The sequence below is a fragment of the Dryobates pubescens genome, chromosome 4, assembly GCF_014839835.1.
Source record: "Dryobates pubescens isolate bDryPub1 chromosome 4, bDryPub1.pri, whole genome shotgun sequence".
Classification (NCBI taxonomy): Eukaryota; Metazoa; Chordata; class Aves; order Piciformes; family Picidae; genus Dryobates; species Dryobates pubescens.
The window spans coordinates 33,516,457-33,537,555 of record NC_071615.1 but is presented as its reverse complement, the minus strand read 5'-3'; the positions used below and the strand labels follow the sequence as shown (position 1 = coordinate 33,537,555).

The window sequence follows — 21,099 nt, the reverse complement described above, 5'->3', positions numbered from 1 at the left end:
GAGAAACATTAGGAGATTCTAAAGGACTGCTGCATTCTACCAGATGTTAGCACAGAAATTGAGCTATGCCTCCTGTTTGGGATTAGAGAGGCAGAGTTCTGCAGAGGATCTGTCTGGTCTTAACCAAGTTATTGCAGGCAAGTGACAGGTATTTTAGCTGGACGACAAGACAATGAGTGACCCTTCAAGGAGTAACCTGGAGTGCTGTGTCCAGTTTTGGGCTTCCTAGTTCAAGAGAGACGGGAAACTACTGGAAAGAGTCCAACTGAGGGCCGGGAGGATTCTGAGTGGCCTGGAGCATCTCCCTGAGGAAGAAAGGCTGAGAGAACTGGGTCTGTTTAGCCTGTAGAAGAGCAGCCTAAGATGGGATCTTCTACATGCTGATCAATAGGTAAAGGATAGGGGGGCAAGAGGATAGGGCTGGGCTCTTCAGTGGTGCCCAGTGACAGGACAAGGGGCGATGGGTACAAACTGGAACATAGGAGGTTCCAGTTAAGGAGTGAAATTATCTTGATTTAATTATCTCATGATCTGGCTCAAGGATGTTTACAACCTCTATCCAACTGACTAGCAAAAGTTGAATATCTTCCAATATTAGTTCTGGTATCAAAGAACACACAGCCCAGATTAGCTCTGATGTTCCTTGCAAGGGGTTGACTGAGAGTATGAAGTCATTTTCCAAACGTGAAGCCTAATGGCCTTTGACTATGTGTAGCACAAAATTAATCATTCATTATGGATTAAAAAGTGATTCAAAAGCTCTTCCTTTTGTTTGCCTTGATCTTGAAAATCTGTTTGTGCAAACAAACCCCAAATTCTGAGCTGCACAATTTGGTATTCTTCATTTAAAGTGCCTGATAATAAACCTATGCCATGTCATTTTGGTTTCTGCTTTTTTCCTTACTGGCTGAACATTTAAAAACAGGTCAAGAATCACAAATAGCTAATGGTCTTTTTCGACCAAAATGCCCTTTTTATACACAGAGATCTTTGGGCATCTCTTCCAAGGTAATTTTGATATGTAACCTGTTCCTGTCTGTAGTAGTAAGTAGTAAAGCGCAGCACAGGAGCATCATCAGCAATTCAAAAGGAATGCCAGAGAGTAGCCTGTATGGAGTAGCTCTGAATTTCCTGGTAGAGGAAATACAGCACTTTTTTTTCACCACTTCTCGTAGAATCACAGAATGGCTCAGGTTGGAAGGGACCTCAGAGGTCATCTACTACAACCTCTCTCCCTGCCATGGGCAGGGACACCTCTCAACTAGATTCAGCTGCTCAAGGCCTCATCCAACCTGGCCTTGAACACCCCCAGGGAGGAGGCAGCCACAACCTCCCCAGGCAACCTGTTCCAGAGTCTCACCACCCTCATAGCAAAGAATTTCTTCCTAAGACCCAGTCTAATTCTATTCTCCCTCAGCTTGTCCTGTCTCTAGACACCCTCATTAAAAGTGCCTCTGCAGCCTTCCTGTAGGATCCCTTCAGGTATTGGAAGGCAGCGCTAAGGTCCCTCCTGAGTCTTCTCTTCTCCAGGCTGAACAGCCCCAGCTTCCTCAGCCTGTCCTCACAGCAGAGGTGCTCCAGCCCTTGGATCATCTTCGTGGCCTCCTCTGGACTCACTCCAACAGCTGTGTCCTTATGATGTTTTCCTTCTTATTTCTAATACATTTAACACTTATACTATTCTCGTACACTTTTCAGCAGCACATCTCAGTTGTGTGTGTGGAGAGAATTTCAGTAACTTATATTCATCTTTTGAGTCCTGTGAGGAAAGGGGAAGATACACCAGTTCCCTTTTTTTTTTCACCTGTGTCTGGAACAAGACTCTGAATTGAAGACAGTGCTTGAAGCTTGCAGCTAGCATAGCAGAATTGCTTTTGCTGTGCTTGAGGCAGAAAGTCAAAACAAAACCAGCATCAGTTGTAAGCAAAAAAATATCCCTGCTTTGTTTGGTGACTGCAGGAATGAGTTTACATACTTGACAAATGAGTAGGATGCAGGAACATCACCAAAAAGGGACTTGCCAGGGTCCAATGACTAATCCTTACATTCTTTCATCTATTTTCTTCTTTTATCTGACATTATCTCTACCTAATATACAAAAATTAGGTCCAAATTCAGTGAAACCATTAACTTTATGCTTAAGATAATGACAATTTTAGTGTTCTTGATGTGTTATTGGCATCAAGACTGATCCAAAGACTGTTGGGATTTGATTTAAGTTGTAGTAGCCCAGAGTGAGCAGGTATGACATGTTTTAATTCTGCTTCTGACTGAAGCTGTAGTCCTGGCTCTTCCACATACTTCTGAACTGCAAAGGGCAACTATATCAACACAAGATGTTTTTGTTTTAGAGGTGCAGACCCTGTTATATTAGTTACCAAAATGATCAGATCTCAGGTTTCCTAGGGGAAGCAAAGAGAATAAAAGGCATCAGCTAATAGAGAATGGGTTTCTCAGTTTACCCCCCTCCTCCAGATGTGATCATGGTGAAATGCTGTCACAGCATCCATACTCCCATGGTAATACCTCCATCAGCAGGGTCTTCAAGTGAAAGCTGATTGCTTTTTGAACAGTCCACTGTTAATAACGTTGGGCAGGCAGAGTTATGAGCTCTATCTAGAAGTGGCCATGTTTTATCAAAAGCCAGATTAGAGCTTCCAGCTTTCAGATCTACACATTTCAGAGTGGTTTTGTAGAGGTGATCAGGGAACGTCACATGAAAATAATATTTTTGTGGTTTTTAAGGTTAGAATCATTAAGGTTGGAAAAGTTCTTTAAGATCATGGAGTCCACCTGTGTTTGTACAGAAGAGGGTTACAAAGATGCTGAGGGGGGCTGGAACAACTCCCTGATAAGGAAAGACTGAGAGAGTTGGGTGTTTTTAGTCTAGAAAAGAGAAGTCTGACAGGGCATCTCATCAATGCTGATCAATACTTAAAGGGTAGGTGTTAGGAGGATAGGTCCAGGCTTTGTTCACTAGTGCCCAGTGACAGGACAAGAGGTAATGGGCACAAACTTGAACATAGTAAGTTCCATCTGAACATGAGGAGGAACTTCTTTCATTTAGGGGTCATGGAGCACTGTAACAGGCTGCCCAGAGAGGTGGTGGAGTCTCCATCTCTGGAAGATTTCAAAATCCACCTGGACATGTTCCTGTGTGACCTTTTCTAAGTGAACCTGCTTTGGCAGAGGGGTTGGACTAGATGGTCTCCGGAGGTCCCTTCCAACCCCTCTGTGATTTTAGAATACTTTCTTAGAGCATATCAGAGAGCATTACATGAAAGTAGTAAGTTTGTTTTAAATTACATAACAATACCTCTAAAAAGTGTATTGTAAATTTTCATCCAGCTAAAGCAATATGATCAAGATGAATGTTTTGAGCTGTTTTAAAACGCATTTTCAGGGGTCCCTTTCCATAGTGTGCCTTGAATACATACTTGAAACTTGCCCGTGTCCAGAGAGAAGAAGAAAAGCAGCCAATTTCCATCTATCCTCCACCACTTTTCTCCTATTTCCTGCCATCCACCTCTCCAAGATCATTTTGGTTGCTAGTAAGCTGAATGGCAGCCAGCCTGGTGGGAGGCTTCTGCAAAGGGCATCTGGTAACAGCAGACCTGGAGTTCCCTAGACTCAAGTCAGGTGCCTGCAGCAAACAGATTTTATCCCATTTGCTTCTTACTTGTTGGTACATCTTACTGTAACTGCCTGGCTTGCAAACAGAACTTTCAAGTTGACAATAACCCTCTGATATGGAATTTAGGGGATTTCTAGTATTTAGTTTTGACTCTGTTGGTTCATTCCTTTCACGTTACTAAGATGAATGTGAAAACATGAGTAGAGATGAAATAGTTTCTTCAGCTGTGGAAATGTCATAGAAGATTACATCACTAGGACAAAACAGAAAGCAAAATGAGAACTGTTACTTACAATTACTACACTAACTTAAGTGCTGAACTTTGAACTCAAGGTGGTTTCTGTCCCTTTCGGTAAATTCTATGCAATGGATTTTGCCAAATAAACTTTTTCCTTCTAAAACATGAAAATGTGGTGAATTTGTCATTTAGACAGCTTTTCTGACTGAAACAGATCCTTGCCTGTTGAAGTCAATAATAAAATTTCGCTTCAATGGGGCAGGGTGAAGCACAAGCTTGTGAGATGCAAAGTGGTGTGTGGCTTAGTGTTAAGAGCAAAAAGCTGCAGTTCATTTTTCCTGCTTGGAGAGGATTCTTTTGAAGTTGTCTTGGGATTTACAGACATGCTTTTGCTATTGCATGGAATCATAAAATTGTTTTGCTTGGAAAAGACCTTTAAGAGTCATAGATTCGTAGAATGGTTTGGGCTGCAAGGGACGTTAAAGATCATCTAGATCCACACCCCTCCTGCTGCCCTGGGCAGGGACACATTCCACTAGCCCAGCTTGTTCAAGGCCTCATCCAACCTGGCCTTGAACACCTGCAGGGAGGGAGCTTCCAGGGGAGCTCTATGGGCAACCTGTTCCAGTGTCTCACCACCCTCACTATCAGGAATTTCTCCCTAAAATCTGCAGTCTCAAGATCATCTACTCTGAAATGCCAGTCTAAGATCATTGAGTCCCACCGTGCTCTAACTATACCAAGTCTGGTGCTAAACCTCAGCACAACATCTATGTCACTTTTAAATATCTCCAGGGATAAAGATTCAATATATTGACCAGTCTTTATATTTCTATCAGTCAAGCTCAAATAACCCAACTAGAACCAATATATCTTGATAAGGACACCTACTCAACTCAGCTGATTCTAGCAGCATCCTGCCGACTTTCTATTAATAGTTGGTTTTATCTCCTGTGCACATATTTAAGTCAATATATACCAAATTAGAGTTGCAGATTATGACAAGGAGTTTATTTGTTTACCACCTTGCCTTGATAATTGCCATATTGATTTCTGCTTTCTGTTTAGGACATGATGCTTCAGCTGTTTCGGGGCCTGGATTTTCTGCATTCACATCGTGTGGTGCATCGGGACCTGAAGCCCCAGAACATCCTCGTCACCAGCAGCGGGCAGATAAAGTTGGCTGACTTTGGCCTTGCACGAATCTACAGTTTTCAGATGGCTCTTACCTCAGTGGTAAGTTTCTGGAGGCTTTTTTTCTTTTTTCCTTAATGCAGCAGTGTGCTTTACTTTGTGTGTTTCTGGAGTTCTGTTCTGTATTATAATGCTGCTTCTAGAACCATCTCTGCACTGAGGTTACTTGTGTCTCCAAAAACAACTACTGCACAGCCAGGGTTGAAGTTGCTGGGTTGTACAAGTCATCAATTACCAATCACTGGTGCTAAATTACATCATGACTGATTACTGAATCACAGAATGTTAGGGATTGGAAGGGACCTCCAAAAATCTCCAGTCCAACCTCCCTGCCAAAGCAGGATTCTCTAGGGCAGGTCACACAGGAACACACCCAGGTGGGTTTTGAATGTGTCCAATGAAGGAGACTCCACAACCTCTCTGGGTATCCTGCTCCAAGGCTCTGGCACACTCACAGTAAAAAAAGTTTTTCTTTCTGTTCCTGTGGCACCTCCTCTGCTCCAGCTTGCACCCATTGCCCCTTGTCCTATCATTGGACATCCCTGAGCAGAGCCTGGCTCCATCCTCCCAACACTGCCTTGCACATCTTTATCAACCCCTCAGGCTCCTCTGTTCCAAGCTAAAGAGCCCCAGCTCCTTCAGCCTGTCCTCACAGGGTGATGTTCCACTGCCTTCAGCATCTTTGTGGCTCTGCACTGGACTCTCTCAAGCAGTTCCCTGAGGTCCTTCTTGAACTGAGGGGCCCAGAACTGGACACAATATTCCAAATGTGGCCTCACCAGGGCAGAGCAGAGGGGCAGGAGAACCTCTCTGACCTACGCACCATACCCCTTATAATACACCCCAGGATGCCCTTAACCTTCTTGGCCACAAGAGCACATTGCAGGCTCATGGTCATCCTGTTGTCCACCAGGACCCCCAGGTCCCTTTCCCTACCACTGCTCTCTGAAGGTGTGCAAATTCTTCTCATTTTCCCCCTCATTAAAATTCAGTAAAGGAAAAAAAATAAAACCAAAACAAAGCAAAACAAACCCCACAAACAAACAACATGCCACACAAGATTTAGCAGTGACCTTGGTCTACATCCCAACCTTTGGTGCCATATCCAGCCATCAGCACTCTCACTGCCAGAAACAGCCACTGGCTGTGCAAACCTGCTCTGAGCTGCAGAAAGTGCCTCAGAGAGCAGATACTGAGCTGGGAGGTTGCAGCACTGGCAAGAATTTGTCCTGGTCTAACTCAAACCAGGCTACCAAAAGCATCTGAATTGCATTTCTTCTCCACTTTCATTGAGTTCAGCTTTGTTTTGAAGTATTTGCAAGAAGAAAACATTGAATTGTAGAAGACAGTGTATGGATCCATTAATGAAAGTCTCAGCTTGCACAGATTTGCTGTTGAGTTATATTGAACAGTGCTAGTGCAGGCAGCCTGCTGATAAAAGGCATGTTGCATGCTCTATCATCCTGATCAATACAATGGCTCTGCAGCATTTCCTTCAGAAGAGAAGCTTGGTGCAAGATAAACTACAAGAATCATCTTTTGAAGTATCAGATCATTCCCAGGATGCCTCCTCATTCATTGCTCACAAAGAAACTCTTCAAGATGGGACAAAAAAGAGCTTGTCAGGAAAGTGATCCAGTAAAAACTGATCCAACCCAAGTGCTGCAATGGTGACTTCAAAGCAGACTCTCTCTTAGAGCTGGGTATTGCCATAGAATCCTTCTGTCAGATCAGTTGTCCAGGCATTCTGCTGTCATTTAAAACAACCTCTTGATACTTCTGTCAGTCAATGAATAAAAGAATCCAAGTCAAGTTATACAGGCTGGGAGGTGGTGGGGCAGGGTGGAGATCCCAGCTGTGGTCTGAGCTGAGACAGGTCTGAAATAAGAGCAGCAAAGAGAAGGAGGTTGGGCAGGGGTGTCTCAGCTGATGACCAGCAGGGCAAGCTTTTGGTTTCCTACAAAGTCAGGCTCTTTTTCCGGTGCTGGTCTTGGCCCTTGGGGAGATGATGAATAGTCTTTGTGATAACAGAGAAGCTCCCCAGGATGGAGAAGGTGGATTGATGTGACTCTGTACAGCCTGATAGCAAAACTTAATGAACTGTGACCTTATTTTTTTTTTTCCCCTGGTGTAGAAAAACGGACTCTCAGTTCTAAGTTTCTCTGAGCAAAGGAGCAAGTGGCTGGCTGGCAAATCTGAAGTTATATTATGACAAAGAAATAAGCCATTATCTATTTTTGCTGCCTTCTAACTGCTTTAGAGGGAGGAAATGAAGCTGAATCATGGCACACAAGAACGCTCAGTGAGCTAAGTGCACATAGTTGTGATTGGGGTGGAACTGAGGCTGTTCAAACCTAACCTGCATCAGGAGCTGAGTGTCACTAGCAAAATGTTAGTGTTTGGAGCACACCCTTAATACTTGCTTTGAAAATCAGTGTGCTTTACCTTAGAAGGCAGCATCACTGATGTTATTTTTCCCCCATGAAAGGCAAATAAAATTGTTTTATGCCTTCCTTTTTACAAACCTCCACTTGATTTTTGGATTTGCTGAACATCAGAAGGGAAAACACATCACTTCCTCTGCTGATGCTCATCTAACTTGACACCACCACAAATCCTACAGTTACAGTCAGTGAATCATTTCAGATGACACCAGCATTTTATTGGAGTGTATCTTCAGGATGAAAACTTTCCACCCATTCCTGGCAATCCTTTCAGCACAAATGGTTTACATGTCACATCATGCAGGAATTTGGATTTCATTTTGTTGGTATAGTAGCAAGGGAGCATAAAATCGTCACTAACTGGGATTACTTTGGAAGAATTAACATATAAATGAGTTACAACAAAAACAAAAAGAGAGCAAAGCCAAAGAGGAAGGAGTGCTTCTCTGCTTTCTGCCCACTGCTGCTCTGTGATTTTCTAACAAATGCCATCTATTAGTAAATGATGTGCATGGCAACTCTGCTCTCTAAATTCTGTGCATGTTAATTCCCATCTGAGAGCCTATCTGAGCTCTTTCTACAAGGGCTTGTAGTGATAGAATGAGAGGGAATGGTGTGAAGCTTGAGGAGGGGACATTTAGCCTGAAGATTAGGGAGAAATTCTTTCCAGTGAGGGTGGGGAGGCACTGGAACAGGTTGCCCAGGGAGATTGTGAAAGGCCCCTCCCTGGAGGTGTTCAAGGCCAGGCTGGATGAGGCCTTGAGCACAATGGGCTGGTGGAAGGTGTCCCTGCCCAAGACACAAGGTTGGAAGTAAATGACCTTCAAGGTTCCTTCCAACCCAAAACATTCTATGAATCTAATGTGAGAGTCAAGAGCACACTCAAGGCTTTAACTTCCTTTTGTTTTGCCTTGTTTTATGGGTTTGGGCTTTTTCCTTTTTTTTAAATGGCCATATATTCCTGATGCTGTGCTTCCCCAACTCCACACATTTATGTGTATGTACTCAGAGAATCACAGGTTGGTTTGGGTTGGAAGGGACCTCTAGAGGTCATCGAGTCCAACCCCCATGCAGTAAGCAGGGACATCCCCAACTACACCAAGTTGTTCAGAAACCTGTCCAGCCTGACCTTGAGTGTCTCCAGGGATGGGGTCTCCACCACCTCCCTGGGCAACCTGTTCCAGTTTTCCACCACCATCATAGTAAAGAACTTCTCTCTAATGTCCAACCTAAATCTACACTGCTCCAGTTTAAAGCCTTGCCCCTTGTCCTAGTGCTACATGGCCTTTAGAAAAGTCCCTCTCCAGCTTTCTTTTATGTCCCTTCAGATACTATAAGGCAGCTATAAATCTCTCTGGAGCCTTCTCTTCTCCAGGCTGAAGAATCCCAGCTCTGTCATCCTGTCTTCATAGGTGCTCCAGCCTTCTAACCATTTTTTGTGGCCTCCTCTGGACCTCCTCCATCAGGCCCATGCCCTTCTTGTGTTGAGGGCCCCAGAGCTGGATACAGTACTCCAGATAAGGTCTCACCAGAGACTTCATTCCTGTGTAAGGTACGATCCAGCAGACCTGGAGTTTGCTGCAGTACAGCTTTAACCTGAGATGCATTCATTGGGTAGCCCTCAGTGGACCTGATTCAGCAATGGATTTAGAGCTCATAGTTAGCATCAACCATAGGAGTAGACTTGTGGAAATGAAGCAAGCAGCTGCCTCTGGTGCATCAATGTCAAAGTCTGGGTTGTGTTAAGGAGTGCTCTAATGGAACCAGTACAGTGACAATAGGTTTTATCTTGCACATGATTTGATACAAGCATAAATCTCCCTCTGCCCAGTGGAGGTGCTGTTGTGGTATGCACTGAGCCTTCACTGTTGTGAGGAACCACATCACCTTCAATCTGAGCCCTGGTATCTCCACTTCTTTCTTCATGGTGCTTTCCTCCAGTCCACCCAAATGTCCCTGGAATGGAAAATGAGTCATGGACAGACATCTGGGGGATCCAAATATGTGCTGCTGAGCTTGTTAGTGCTGCTGCTGAAAGGTTGTGGCTATTTAGGAATGCAGGGTGATGAAACTGGTTGGGTTATTTAAGGGAAAGCTGTCTTCCCTCTGACAGAGAGTTCTGCCTTGTGCGGGAACAAGGGAATTCCTCATACACTTCAACATCTGGATGGCTGAAGGAATCTTTATTGCATCCTCCCAAACATCCTATAGGAAAGTTATTTCCTTTACATAAAATGAGTCATTTATCTCCAGAGCCATCTTAAGAACAAAAATCCTTATGGACACATTGACAGTAAAGTCTGCAGCTGACTAGAAACATCGCAGGAGATATCTACCTTGACTTCCCTCAGATGTTCACCAAGAGGGCTCAGATTTAGAGGGAAATAACAGTGAAAAAAATTAAATTGCCCAATGTCACAGTATGGCCAAAGGGCAGGACACAAATACACATGGACAAAGGAGAGCAGAGAACCTTAGAATGATTTGGGTTGGAAGAGACCTTCAAGATCATCTAGTTCCAAGCCCCCTGCGATGGCCAGGAACACCTTCTACTATTGCAGCTTCATCAAGGCCCCAGTCAACCTGCCTCTAAACACATCCAGGGCTGAAGACTCCATAACTTCACTGGGCAACCTGTTCCAGTGCCTCACTACTCTCATGGAGAAGAATTTCTTCTTGCCCAGAGAAACTGTGGAGGCTCCAAGCCCACCAGCATTCAAAGGCAGGATGGCTGGAGCCTTGGTGGGCTAGTAGGAGGTGTACTTGCCCATGGCAGGGGAGTAGGAAGTGTATGATCTCTAAGGTCTCTTCCAACCATTCTACGATTCTGTGATTTTCATGTGGATTAGCAGATTCAGATCCTTGTCTGACCACACGAGTGAAAGCACACAGGGAGGATTAGAAAGATGGGATCATTCACTCCATGGGCATCACAGTCCTAGATTTGTTGGAATCAGTTATGAAACCTCTTCTGAAGTCTTCAGCCAATGATTCGAATAACTAAACTATCTCAAAGGCAGAAATGTTTCTCAAAGCTTCCCAACCCCTGCTGACTTCCACTGTTTTGAAGATGAGAGATGAACCAATGACTGGTTCATTTAAGGCTCTTCCTTCATCCAACTTCAACAAGCCTTCTAAGGCTGTCCATATCAATGTTCAAAGTGATTTTTACCCTCACAATGCCAAGGCCTGAGTTCAGGGCTCTGCGCTGTTCCTCCACAGCTGATGCCACAACTAACCCTGGAGACCTGTCAGGAATTCAGGGAATGCAGCCTTCTGCTCTGATCCAGAACCATATCATGAACCATAAAACTCCTATCTTCTAATCTTCCAGAGAAAGTCAATGATTTCACAGTAAACAAGCACATTGGCTCTGCAGGAGAACATTTTCTGTCCTGGAAAACTCCTTTTCAGAGCTGCAGCCATCAGAATATTCATCAGATGATGACAGAGTTAGTCCACACTGAGCTGAGCAGGTTTTGCAGCCCCAGTGCAACTTTGCAGAATAAATTTATCTTGGGCTGGGGGAAAAAGTGGAAAAAGATCTGACTATGAGGACAGTTCATAGCAGTAAAAAAAGGATGTTTCTGCTGGGCTGAACCTGCTGTTCCCTATCAGAGGGTAATATCAGCAGAAGATACTTAGGAAGAAGGGTAAGAATCAGCTTTCAGCAGTCAGAAATGTAGCAGTTTCCAGTGCTGGAGACTCTGTGTGGATCACTGAATCAGAATCATTAGGGCTGGAAAAGACCTTTAAGATCATCGAGTCCAACCATAACCCAACTACCATAACCACTAAACTATATCCTGAAGCACCACATCTACAGCTTTTTGAACACCTCCAGGGATGGTGACTCCAGCACCTCCCTGGGCAGCCTGTTCCAATGCCTCACCACTCTCTCAGTAAAGGAATTTTTCCTGTTGTCCAACCTAAACCTCCTCTGGCACAACTCAAACCATTTTCTCTCATCCTATCCCTGGTTACTTAGGAGAAGAGACTCTAACCTCACTCCAGCCTCCTTTCAGGCAGCTGTTAATTACTGAAGTACCCACTCTCCATAATTACTTATTTTTGAGCCATTTATATTTTGGGCTGCAGTTAACTTCTTCACTGTATAAAAAGCTCTTTATTTTGTTCTGAATTTGACCCTTCATCATTTTACTTAGGCTCCCCTTAATTCTGCTTTTGTGAGGCATTCCCTTTTCATCTCTGGGGGAAAACTGGGTTATTATCTTGCAGTGGTAGAGTTCCACTGGTGCAAGGAAAATGTACTCAATGCAAGCAGACCTTCACATACTGATGTAAAGATAAAATGGAATGTTCTTTTTCTCTTCTCTTCTCTTCTCTTCTCTTCTCTTCTCTTCTCTTCTCTTCTCTTCTCTTCTCTTCTCTTCTCTTCTCTTCTCTTCTCTTCTCTTCTCTTCTCTTCTCTTCTCTTCTCTTCTCTTCTCTTCTTCTCTTCTCTCTTCCCTTCCCTTCTCTCTCCCCTTCCCCTTCCCCTTCCCCTTCCCCTTCCCCTTCCCCTTCCCCTTCCCCTTCCCCTTCCCCTTCCCCTTCCCCTTCCCCTTCCCCTTCCCCTTCCCCTTCCCATTTTCATAGAGTAATGGAATACACTGGGTTGGAAGGGACCTCTAAAGGTACTCTAGTCCAACCCCACTGCAGTAAGCAACTAGATCAGGTTGTTCACCAAAGAGATACCAAAGATACTGCTAGTAATGATAGATATATTTCAGATACTGTTAGTAATGGTACAGATATTGGAGATACAGTTAGTAGTGGACTCTCAGTTTTCATACAAATATCTGGTCAATGGAACTGAGGAGGCAGAAGAACTGAGTTTATAAAGAACAGGCTGCACTTCATCTGCTAAAGAAGAGGGTGAGGAGGTTACAGAAAGGAGAAAGGCAGAAAATTCCTGCTGTATATTTTCTCTATAATATAAAAGAGCATCCTGCTATTGTGTGACTGTTCTTCTATCTTCTGCTTTCAAATACCAAACTATGTGCTGCATTTCCCCCACCCAGTGCTTTACATCTTCTTTGTACTGGCTTTCTGTTGATTTAAGCAGGTCTGTTTTTACATCACCTCCCAGAGATAATCAAGTTGGGGTGGACTGAAAAAACAGTTGGATTGTTTGACAAGGTCTCTCTCCCTGTGTATTTACAATACTGTTCCCAAATAATTTCAAACCATCCTGAAAGGCTGAAATACAGCCTCAGGATATGCTGTTATCAGAGCGCACAGGGTGGGCAGGCATGGGCCTGTTGTTTGGTGCTTGGATGTGAGACAGGCAAAGGAAGAGGAGCAGAGAAAATAACATGCTCTCCTGGGAGCTCCTGCTGCTCCAGGAGGAAGGCAAGTGTCCAGTGTTCCACCACCCTCATAGTAAAGAACTTCTTCCTAATGTCCAGTCTAAATCTACCCTGCTCGAGTTTCAGACCATTGTCCCTTGCCCCATTCTACATCCCTTTGGAAACAATTCTTCCCCAGCTTTCTTGTAGCTGCCTTTCAGGTATTGGAAGGATGCTCTAAGGCTACTTTAAGGTACTTGTCTGGTGTTGCTGGTGTAGAATTGTAGAGCTTAAAAGCAGAAGAGATGTGAAACCATCCAGTCCTGTTGTGAATCAGGCAGAATTGTTCTCTGTTATGTAATTCCTAATGTTTTGCCTATGTTAACTTGAAATGTGCCAAGAAATAGGGATTCCATCACTTCCCATGGGAGCCTGTTCCAAAACCTCTGTAATAATCACTCTCAGAAAGTTCCCTTGATGTCCAGCCTTCAATTTCCCATTCTTAATTTAACTCCATTCTAGTCTTTGTTATTCTGTGCTGAGTGTTAGCAGATGGCCAAGGCCTTGTAGTTGGCTCCCTGTGCTAGAGACAGCAGTTAGGTATTGCTGTAGACATTGATCCCTTCAAAATGTTGGAAGATCAGTCATTTGATAAACAGTGGGATTATGATCATCCTAGACTGTCCACATTTCAGTCAGTTTGAACTAGATTAAGCTAGATTTCTCTAGGCTTCTAACCATCTAGGTAACTGGATAAACACAGAGGGAATTCTCTTATAAAAGAATTAGTGAGCTACAAGGTGAATTCCTCAGTTTGGGGGATCTTGCAAAGAGCTTGGTGAAGAGCTACAGATATGACAGGCAGGCTGAGAGTCACTCTCTAGATGCAGGAGAAGAGCACATGGAAAATTGGCTGTTACATGGAGGATATTTTATTAGAAATAAGAAAATATTAATGCCACAGGACAAAATTAATTGATCAGACCTTATCTAGAATGCACTGAGCTGTTCAGTTTCTCTGTGGTTGAGAGACGATTTTGGACAGGAACAGGCATGGGAAAGGGCAGATTTTTTCAAGGATCAAGGTAGGGGAGATGAAGTTTTCTGCAAGGCAAGAAGAACCTGACTTAAGTCAACAAAGTGAATCGTGAGGGTAGATACCATTTAAATCTGAAACTGTCAGGAATGAGACAGAGAGAACATGAGTTGAATCAATGAGAACTAGTTAATTTAAACTGGGCTTAAATAACTTTAGACAGGGAGTTAGCAAGCAAGCAGTGAAATTCTGAAGCAGCTTACAGTGGGACCAGTGCAGGCAAGAAATAAACTGATGTTGAGAGAAAGCTTGCTAAGTGATGCTTTGTGATGCAGTTGGCAGATCTTGATGACTGAGGCAGTCCATGCCAGTTCCACATCTCTGTATTTGCCTTCTTAAGATTTCAGGTGCAGTGTAAAGGATTCAGCTGACTATTTTTAGCACTGCTTTATCTGGATGTTGATTTTTCACGTAATTCTTACATGTTCTGCTTCATATTGCATTGGCAAAGACAGAACTAATCAAGCCATTCTTAAAATGACTGGAAAATTGGAAGCTCCTGGTGTGCAGCTTTGTCTGCTGGGGCTATCTGGCTGCCAGGTTACATTAAGAAGAAACATCTCTCAAAACATGCTCACCATAAGATATAAAGAGAGAGGATCAGAGGTAGATGTATATCTTCTTAATGCAATGACATTGTCTCTCCTTTTGTTTCTATATTGACATCCTGGCTCCACAGAATAAAAACCAGCTTGCAAAGCCAGCTTGAAAACTGGAAGTGCTTTGCTGGTTTGCATTTTCATATGACTGTTGCATAAGTCGTAACAGCTACATACTTCAGCTGGTGTAAATCAGCATGGCTTCATCCAACCAAGCAAATTTACAAGCCAAGTAAGAGGGTCTGTCTTGAAATCAGCAGTGAATATTTTGCATTTAGTTTCTTCTTATTTTATATTTAAATTTTGCCCTTAATTGTCTTTTTTGTTTCCTCTTCCGCTGTCTGGTGCTGCTCAGACACTATTGCTTGGAAATGAATGGGGCTGTTGACGTTCATAAAGACACAGCTGGCGCAGTGTAGATTCAGTGCTCCTAAGCTAGGGATAGATTTAAGTCATTTGTGACACTAAAGCTACTCTGCACCTTATGTCATTTAAGCAGCAGAGGAATCAAATAAGGAGAGGCCTGTGCCATGGTATCAGTTCTTGTGGGAAAATATGCTTCAGTGACTTACTGGCACTGGCTTGGAATGTGGCATTTAAAAGTACCTTTTTACAGTGGGAAAGAATTTGATCAAGAATAAACAGTCTGACCTTGTTAAATGGACCAAAGGCCATGCATAACCTAGTTCCAGAAAACTGGGGGTTAGCTGCCTGTGAAAATAAAAATAAGTTTATTAAAAGTGCAACTGGATTTTCTAGGGGAAAAAATCATGTAGGTGGAACAGAGTTTAAAAAACATGGGATTCAGCTGTGGACTTCCCTGGGCTGTGGGGAAGTTGGCAGTGAGCTTTAAATGTGGTTTGAACTGTCATTTCAGAGGATGCTGAAAGCAGAGTGTCAGACACTGTAGCCAGATGAATTTGAGTCATATATAGGATAAGTGAGTAATTTTCAACAGAAATCAAGGCCATTTGTATTGCCATTGGTATCTGGAAGTGTAAAAACCCTGAGTTTGTAGTAAATCTGTATTTGAGATAAGGTTTGCATCTTAGTATCTCCAGACCTAGTCACTTGGCTAGCAAGGATATTGTGATACTAATGAGGAAGAAAAAATGTGGAGGATGAAAATTGCTCCATTTTGGTTCAAATTCACTGATGGCAAACTTGGTTCAAACTCACTGATGGCAAATTGGCACACTGTCATTGAAACTCCATGGCGGGAAATCCTAGCTCCAATGTAGTCACTGGGAAACATCCATGGATATTTTCATTTCACTGAGGCCAGGATTTCATCCCAGGTTTTCAGATTTTATTTGAAAAATCCAGACACTTTCTCTGAACAAATGTTCAAGCTGCTTTGGAGCAGTGGAGTGTTCCGAGAACAGCAATAACCTTTGGAAATGGCCTTGATGTAAGTGCCTATCCACTTCACAGGCATTGACCAGACAATTCTCACAGATACTTCATAGAATCATCAAATCATTTTGGTTGAAAAACATTGCTAGCATCATCCAGTCCAACCATTCTCTAACTCTACCAAGTCTGGGCTAAACCATGTCTCTCAGCATCACATCTCTGCCTCTTAGAAACACCTCCAGGGATGGGGATTCAACCACCTCCCTGGGTAGTTGAAAGCCTGTTCCAGCCTTTGAGATCCCTTTCATTCAAGAAGTTTCTTCTCATATCCAACCTAACCTCCCCTTGAGGCCAATTCCTCTTGTCTTATCACTTGCAATTAAGGAGAGTGATGAAGTCTTCTCTCAGCCTCTTTTTCTCCAGACTAAACAACCCATGTTCCTCAGCCACTCCTCACACGATCTGTTCTTCAGACCCTAAAGAAATATTCTCCATGCCCCCTGTAGAATACAACCTCTTGGGTTTTCTTCTCCTAGTATTAACAGAACAGTGTCCAAACAGCGTATTAAAATTCTCGAGGCCTTGCAGGTAATCCATTTTTTAATGCAAGAGTGAATGAAACATCTTACAACAGTTTAAGAATGTGAGCTAAGATTTAAAGACATTATTTAATATGATTTTGAGTGTAGCATTTAACAACTAGCCAGCTGAGCTCCACTGAGGCAGCATTCACAGAATCACAGATTTATTAGGGGTTGGAAGTGACCTCGCAAGATCATCAAGTCCAATCCTTTTGCCAGCCTAGAGCAGGTTACACAGGAGCACATCCAGGTGGATTTTGAATATCTCCAGAGAAGGGGATTCTACAACCTCTGTGGGCAGCCTGCTCCATGGCTCTGGGACCCTCACAGTGAAAAAGTTTCTCCTTCTGTTCCTATGGAACCTCCTCTGCTCCAGCTTGCACCCATTGGACTGAGCAGAGCCTGGCTCCTGCCCTGCACATCTTTATCAACATGAATGAGGGCACTCCTCAGGTTCCTCTGCTCCAAGAGCCTCGGCTCCCTCAGCCTGTCCTCAGCAGGGGGATGTTCCACTCCCTTATGCAGCAATCATTGCTGCATAGAAATAAAAATGTCTCCCTAGCTGCAGTTATCAGGAAAACTACTGAAATAGAAACATTTCCATGCTGGAAAATTAAACTCAAGGTAGGCAGTAATAAATGGAACTGTTTGGAAAACAGTATGAGATAAAACAAGTGAGATGAAGGGGGGGGGAAGGTGCTTAGATCAGGTAAACTCATATGAAAAATTAAATAGTGAGTACATTAGGTTGTGAGCAGTGTGAGTAAAGAATCTATCAAGCCAGAGAAGAAAGCCTCTCTCAATGTAAACATTGTTTTCAGGTTTTTACAGTCAGTGTAAACACCTCCTGAACTTCGCCTGAGTTTCCTGACTTTTGCCTCTCTCCACTTAGTGTTTACAACATCAGCTATATATTTACCCTGCCCAGATTTCTGGAGGCCCGTGCTGGGGTGGAGCTCCCACCCTGCTGTGAGAAGGCTGTATGCAGTTTCTATGTATAGTCACATCTGATGGATGGACTGTCACACTGCTCCAGACTCAAACCAGCAGGGGCTGCAGATGGGAGTCGTGTGCTGCTGGCTCTGGCTGCGTGCAGGGATCAGTCCCCTCCCGCAGCCTTGGACATCCCCATCAATTCAGAGAAAAGCAAGAACAGCTCTTCTTAGAATTTACATTGATGCTGCTCTTCTGCCCAAACTTTGATTAGCTTCTTTTTAAAAACAAAACAAAACAAAACAAAACAAAACCTTTATGTGTGCTCATTCTCATTTCCCTTCTATTCTGAGTGATGTTTGTCATCCAGATCTGCCTGAGAGCTTCGGCCCTCACCTCTTTAAAGACATTTTTCATCAAGAATGGGCTCCCCAGGAAAAGATTTGGAGCTATCATTTGCCCTTCTTTACATCATCAGTGTTCAGGATAGTGTGCAAATAGCAGGTCCTCTGCAAGGGGAGTTGCTGTATTTCACAGAATCACAGAACTCCAAGTTAGAAGGGACCCCAAGGCTCATCTGTTCCAACCTTTCTAGGTGATACTGTAGTTGAAATGATCTGGCCCAGCATCCCATAAAGCTGAGTTTGAAAAACTGCCCAATGCAGGGGATTCCATTGCTTCCCTTGGGAATGATTCCAGTGTCCAATTGTTCTCATGAGGAAAGATTATCTTCTGGAGTCCAATGGAAACCTCCCCAGGAGAAACTTGTCCCCATCACCCCTTGTCTTTTCCATGGGACTCCTTCTAAAAAGGGAGTCTCCATCTTCTTGGTAGCCACCCTTTATGTCCAGGTCCATGGTAATAAGGTCTCCTCTAAGCCTTCTCTTCTCAAGGCTGAACAAACCCAGCTCTCTGAGCCTTTCTTCATGTGGCAGGGCTGCCAGCCTCCGTACTTTTGTAGAACTGAACTGTAAAACTAGACCTTCAGTAACACCTCAAGCAGCAGTAGTAGGCTAGAGAGCACAGATAGCTGGTATGGCAGAATGGCAGGTGGTTTGTAACGGCTGGAGGTGAGGGGAACTCTGCATTTTATATTTCACATGCTGTGAAACAGTCCTTCTGTGAAATCAAAGGGAGTTAAGATTTCAATGCAGTTGAAACACTGTCCTTGATTTTCAGTGTTGCTTGTCAAAATCCTCATGGCAGGGCAGCTTTCACCTTGAACCTTCAGAAGATGTAGTGACAGGATGAGGGTTAATGGCTTCAAACTGGTGGAAACCAGATTGAGATGAGAAGTTAGGAAACAAATCCTACCTACCCATGAGGGTGGTGAGGCACTGAACAGGTTGCCCAGAGAAGTTGTGAAGGCTCCAAGCCTGGCAGTGCGCAAAGGCAGGTTGTCTGGGACCTTGAGCAAGGTGGTCTGGTAGGAGGTGTCTGTGCCCATGGCAGGGGGGTTGGAACTAGATGATCTTTCACATCCCTTCCAACTCAAACCATTCTATGTTTCTATGCTCAGATTGGATTAAGAACATGAATAACTAAGTAGATAGTGGCTGTAATTAAGCCCAGAAGTCTGAAAAGACAGCAGGAGTATAGAACAGACAATAATATCTGTGGGAGCTAACATTTTCTTCAGAGGATTCCCCACATGTTCTTTATGCTCTGGAACCCATTCAGAAGTGTGAGCACACATCCCTAACTAAATCCTGTTGAGACACATGTGAAAATGGAGAAGAGAAGCCATTTAATCCTGATTGAACTTCCATTTCAGGACTAAAACAATGCTCTGAACACTGCTTTGAGTGTTTCCAAGAATTAATGTGCCTGTGTAAGCACCTTGTCCCAGTGGGGAGGTCAGCAGAACTCTTCCTGCATGCTTCCACATGCTTCCACATATATGGCATGTGTATGTATACATTGACTCATAGAATGGTTTGGGTTGGAAAGGACCTTAAAAATCGTCTTGTTCCAACCCTCTGCCATGGGCAGGGACACCTCCTACTGGACCAGCTTGCTCAAGACTCCACCTAACCTGCCTTTGAAGTGGCAGAGAGACAGCATTTGCACATGGCCTAGACACAGTATTTACACTGCAAGGGGTTTCAGATTTGGTCGGTGGAGCTGAGGATGCTGGGCTGTAAAACGAGGGAGGTTACAGGACTGTCCTGTCACGCTAAGCTCATTCAGGGGAACTACAGATTTATGCTGTAGCATCAGGAAAGAACTTTCCTACAGTTAAGCCTTTGCTGTCATAATTCCCTCAAAACAAACAATTCCTTTTGACACTCCCTCTTTGTGGAACACAGCATCATTGTGTGAAGAGCTGTACAAGTATGAATCAAGATCTAATTTTCTTTCATAGCCACCTTTGAAGACATTTTATCTTATTATATATTTATGGCCAAGCATTCAATTTTTCCACAATGATAAATTCCTAGTTAATATATTATTTTTTCCCATTAGTCAGCATAATTATTTTAATCAAAGCATTTAACAATATCTCCTATTCTTCAGAGGAAAGATTTCTTTACAGAATCATAGCATTGTTTTGGTTGGAAAAGCCCTTTTATGATCATGCAGTGTAACCATTCTTTAGCTCTACCAAGGCTGGGGTTAAACCATGTCCCTCGGCCCCACATCTCTGCCTTTCTGAAACACTTCCAGGGATGGGTATTCAACCACCTCCCTGGGCAGCCTGTGCCAGGTTTTGAGAGCACTTTCAGTCAAGAAGTTTCTTATATCCATCCTAGACCTCCCCTGGTGCAACCTGAAGCCATTTCCTCTCATCCTATCACTTGTTACTAGGCAGAAGAAACCGACTCCCATGATATTGAGTGTTATGTGAGTGTCCTACTCTCTCTTGATATTTGTAAGCAGCCACATTGCTCTTCAGCCTCAGGGGTTTCTTCTCTCAGGAATACAATTTAAAGTACATTGTCTAATGTCTAAGCCTGCTCTCCCTCAGCTTAAAACAATGGGGAATGATTTGAAGCTGAGGGAGAGCAGAGTTAGACTGGATCATAGGAAGAATTTCTTCAGTAGGAGGGTGGTGAGACTCTGGAATGAGCTGCCCAGAGAGGTTGTGGATGCCTCCTCCCTGAGAGTGTTCAAGGGCGGGTTGGATGAGGCGTTGAACAGCTGACTCTAGTTGAGAGGTGTCCCTACCTACAGCAGGAAGGTTGGATGAGAGCATCTCTGAGGTCCTTTCCAACCTGAGCCATTCTAGGATTCTATGATTAAATTACTGAGGTTGTGCTTTGCTTCATTTTGTTCTGTTTGGTTTTGTTTTAAAAATTTATTATTATTGTTGTTGTTGTTATTACTATTTATTTATTAAATTACTGTGTTTTTACATTAGTATTCAAGGTCAGGAAGAGAAAATGAGGAAGAAGTTTGGAATTGTAGGAGCAGCTTGGCCTCTGTTAGATCTCTCATGCCTTGCCCTCAGTATACTGTAATATTTGTTAAAGTTGAAATGTGCTGGCTAGAACCCAGCCCATTTGACCTCCTCCTTTGAATCCTGCTTAGCACAGTTCCTAATGCCTTCCTTTCCCTCAGATATTGTATCTTTGATAGCACATCCTCGGCAGGCTGTGTAGACTACATGGAAGGAGCTAGGAGAAAAGGGAGCAAACAGAAAGTGAGGAGGCATGAAAAGGCAGGGACATTGCACTGACAGGGACCGTGAGGCCATGTGAAACACAGCGTCAAGGGGATTGTTTTGTTGGGT

General features: G+C 43.5%; 1 protein-coding gene across 2 annotated transcripts in view; it reads left to right on the top strand.

Annotated features, from left to right (window-relative positions):
• The window catches only part of CDK6 (cyclin dependent kinase 6), a 116,538-nt gene that overhangs the window by 47,508 nt on the left and 47,931 nt on the right, over window positions 1–21,099 (top strand). For both annotated transcript variants that reach the window (XM_054161079.1, XM_054161078.1), the window contains one exon: window positions 4,941–5,108. In XM_054161079.1, the coding sequence (XP_054017054.1) occupies window positions 4,941–5,108 (168 nt within the window). The remainder of the gene's footprint in view (window positions 1–4,940; window positions 5,109–21,099) is intronic.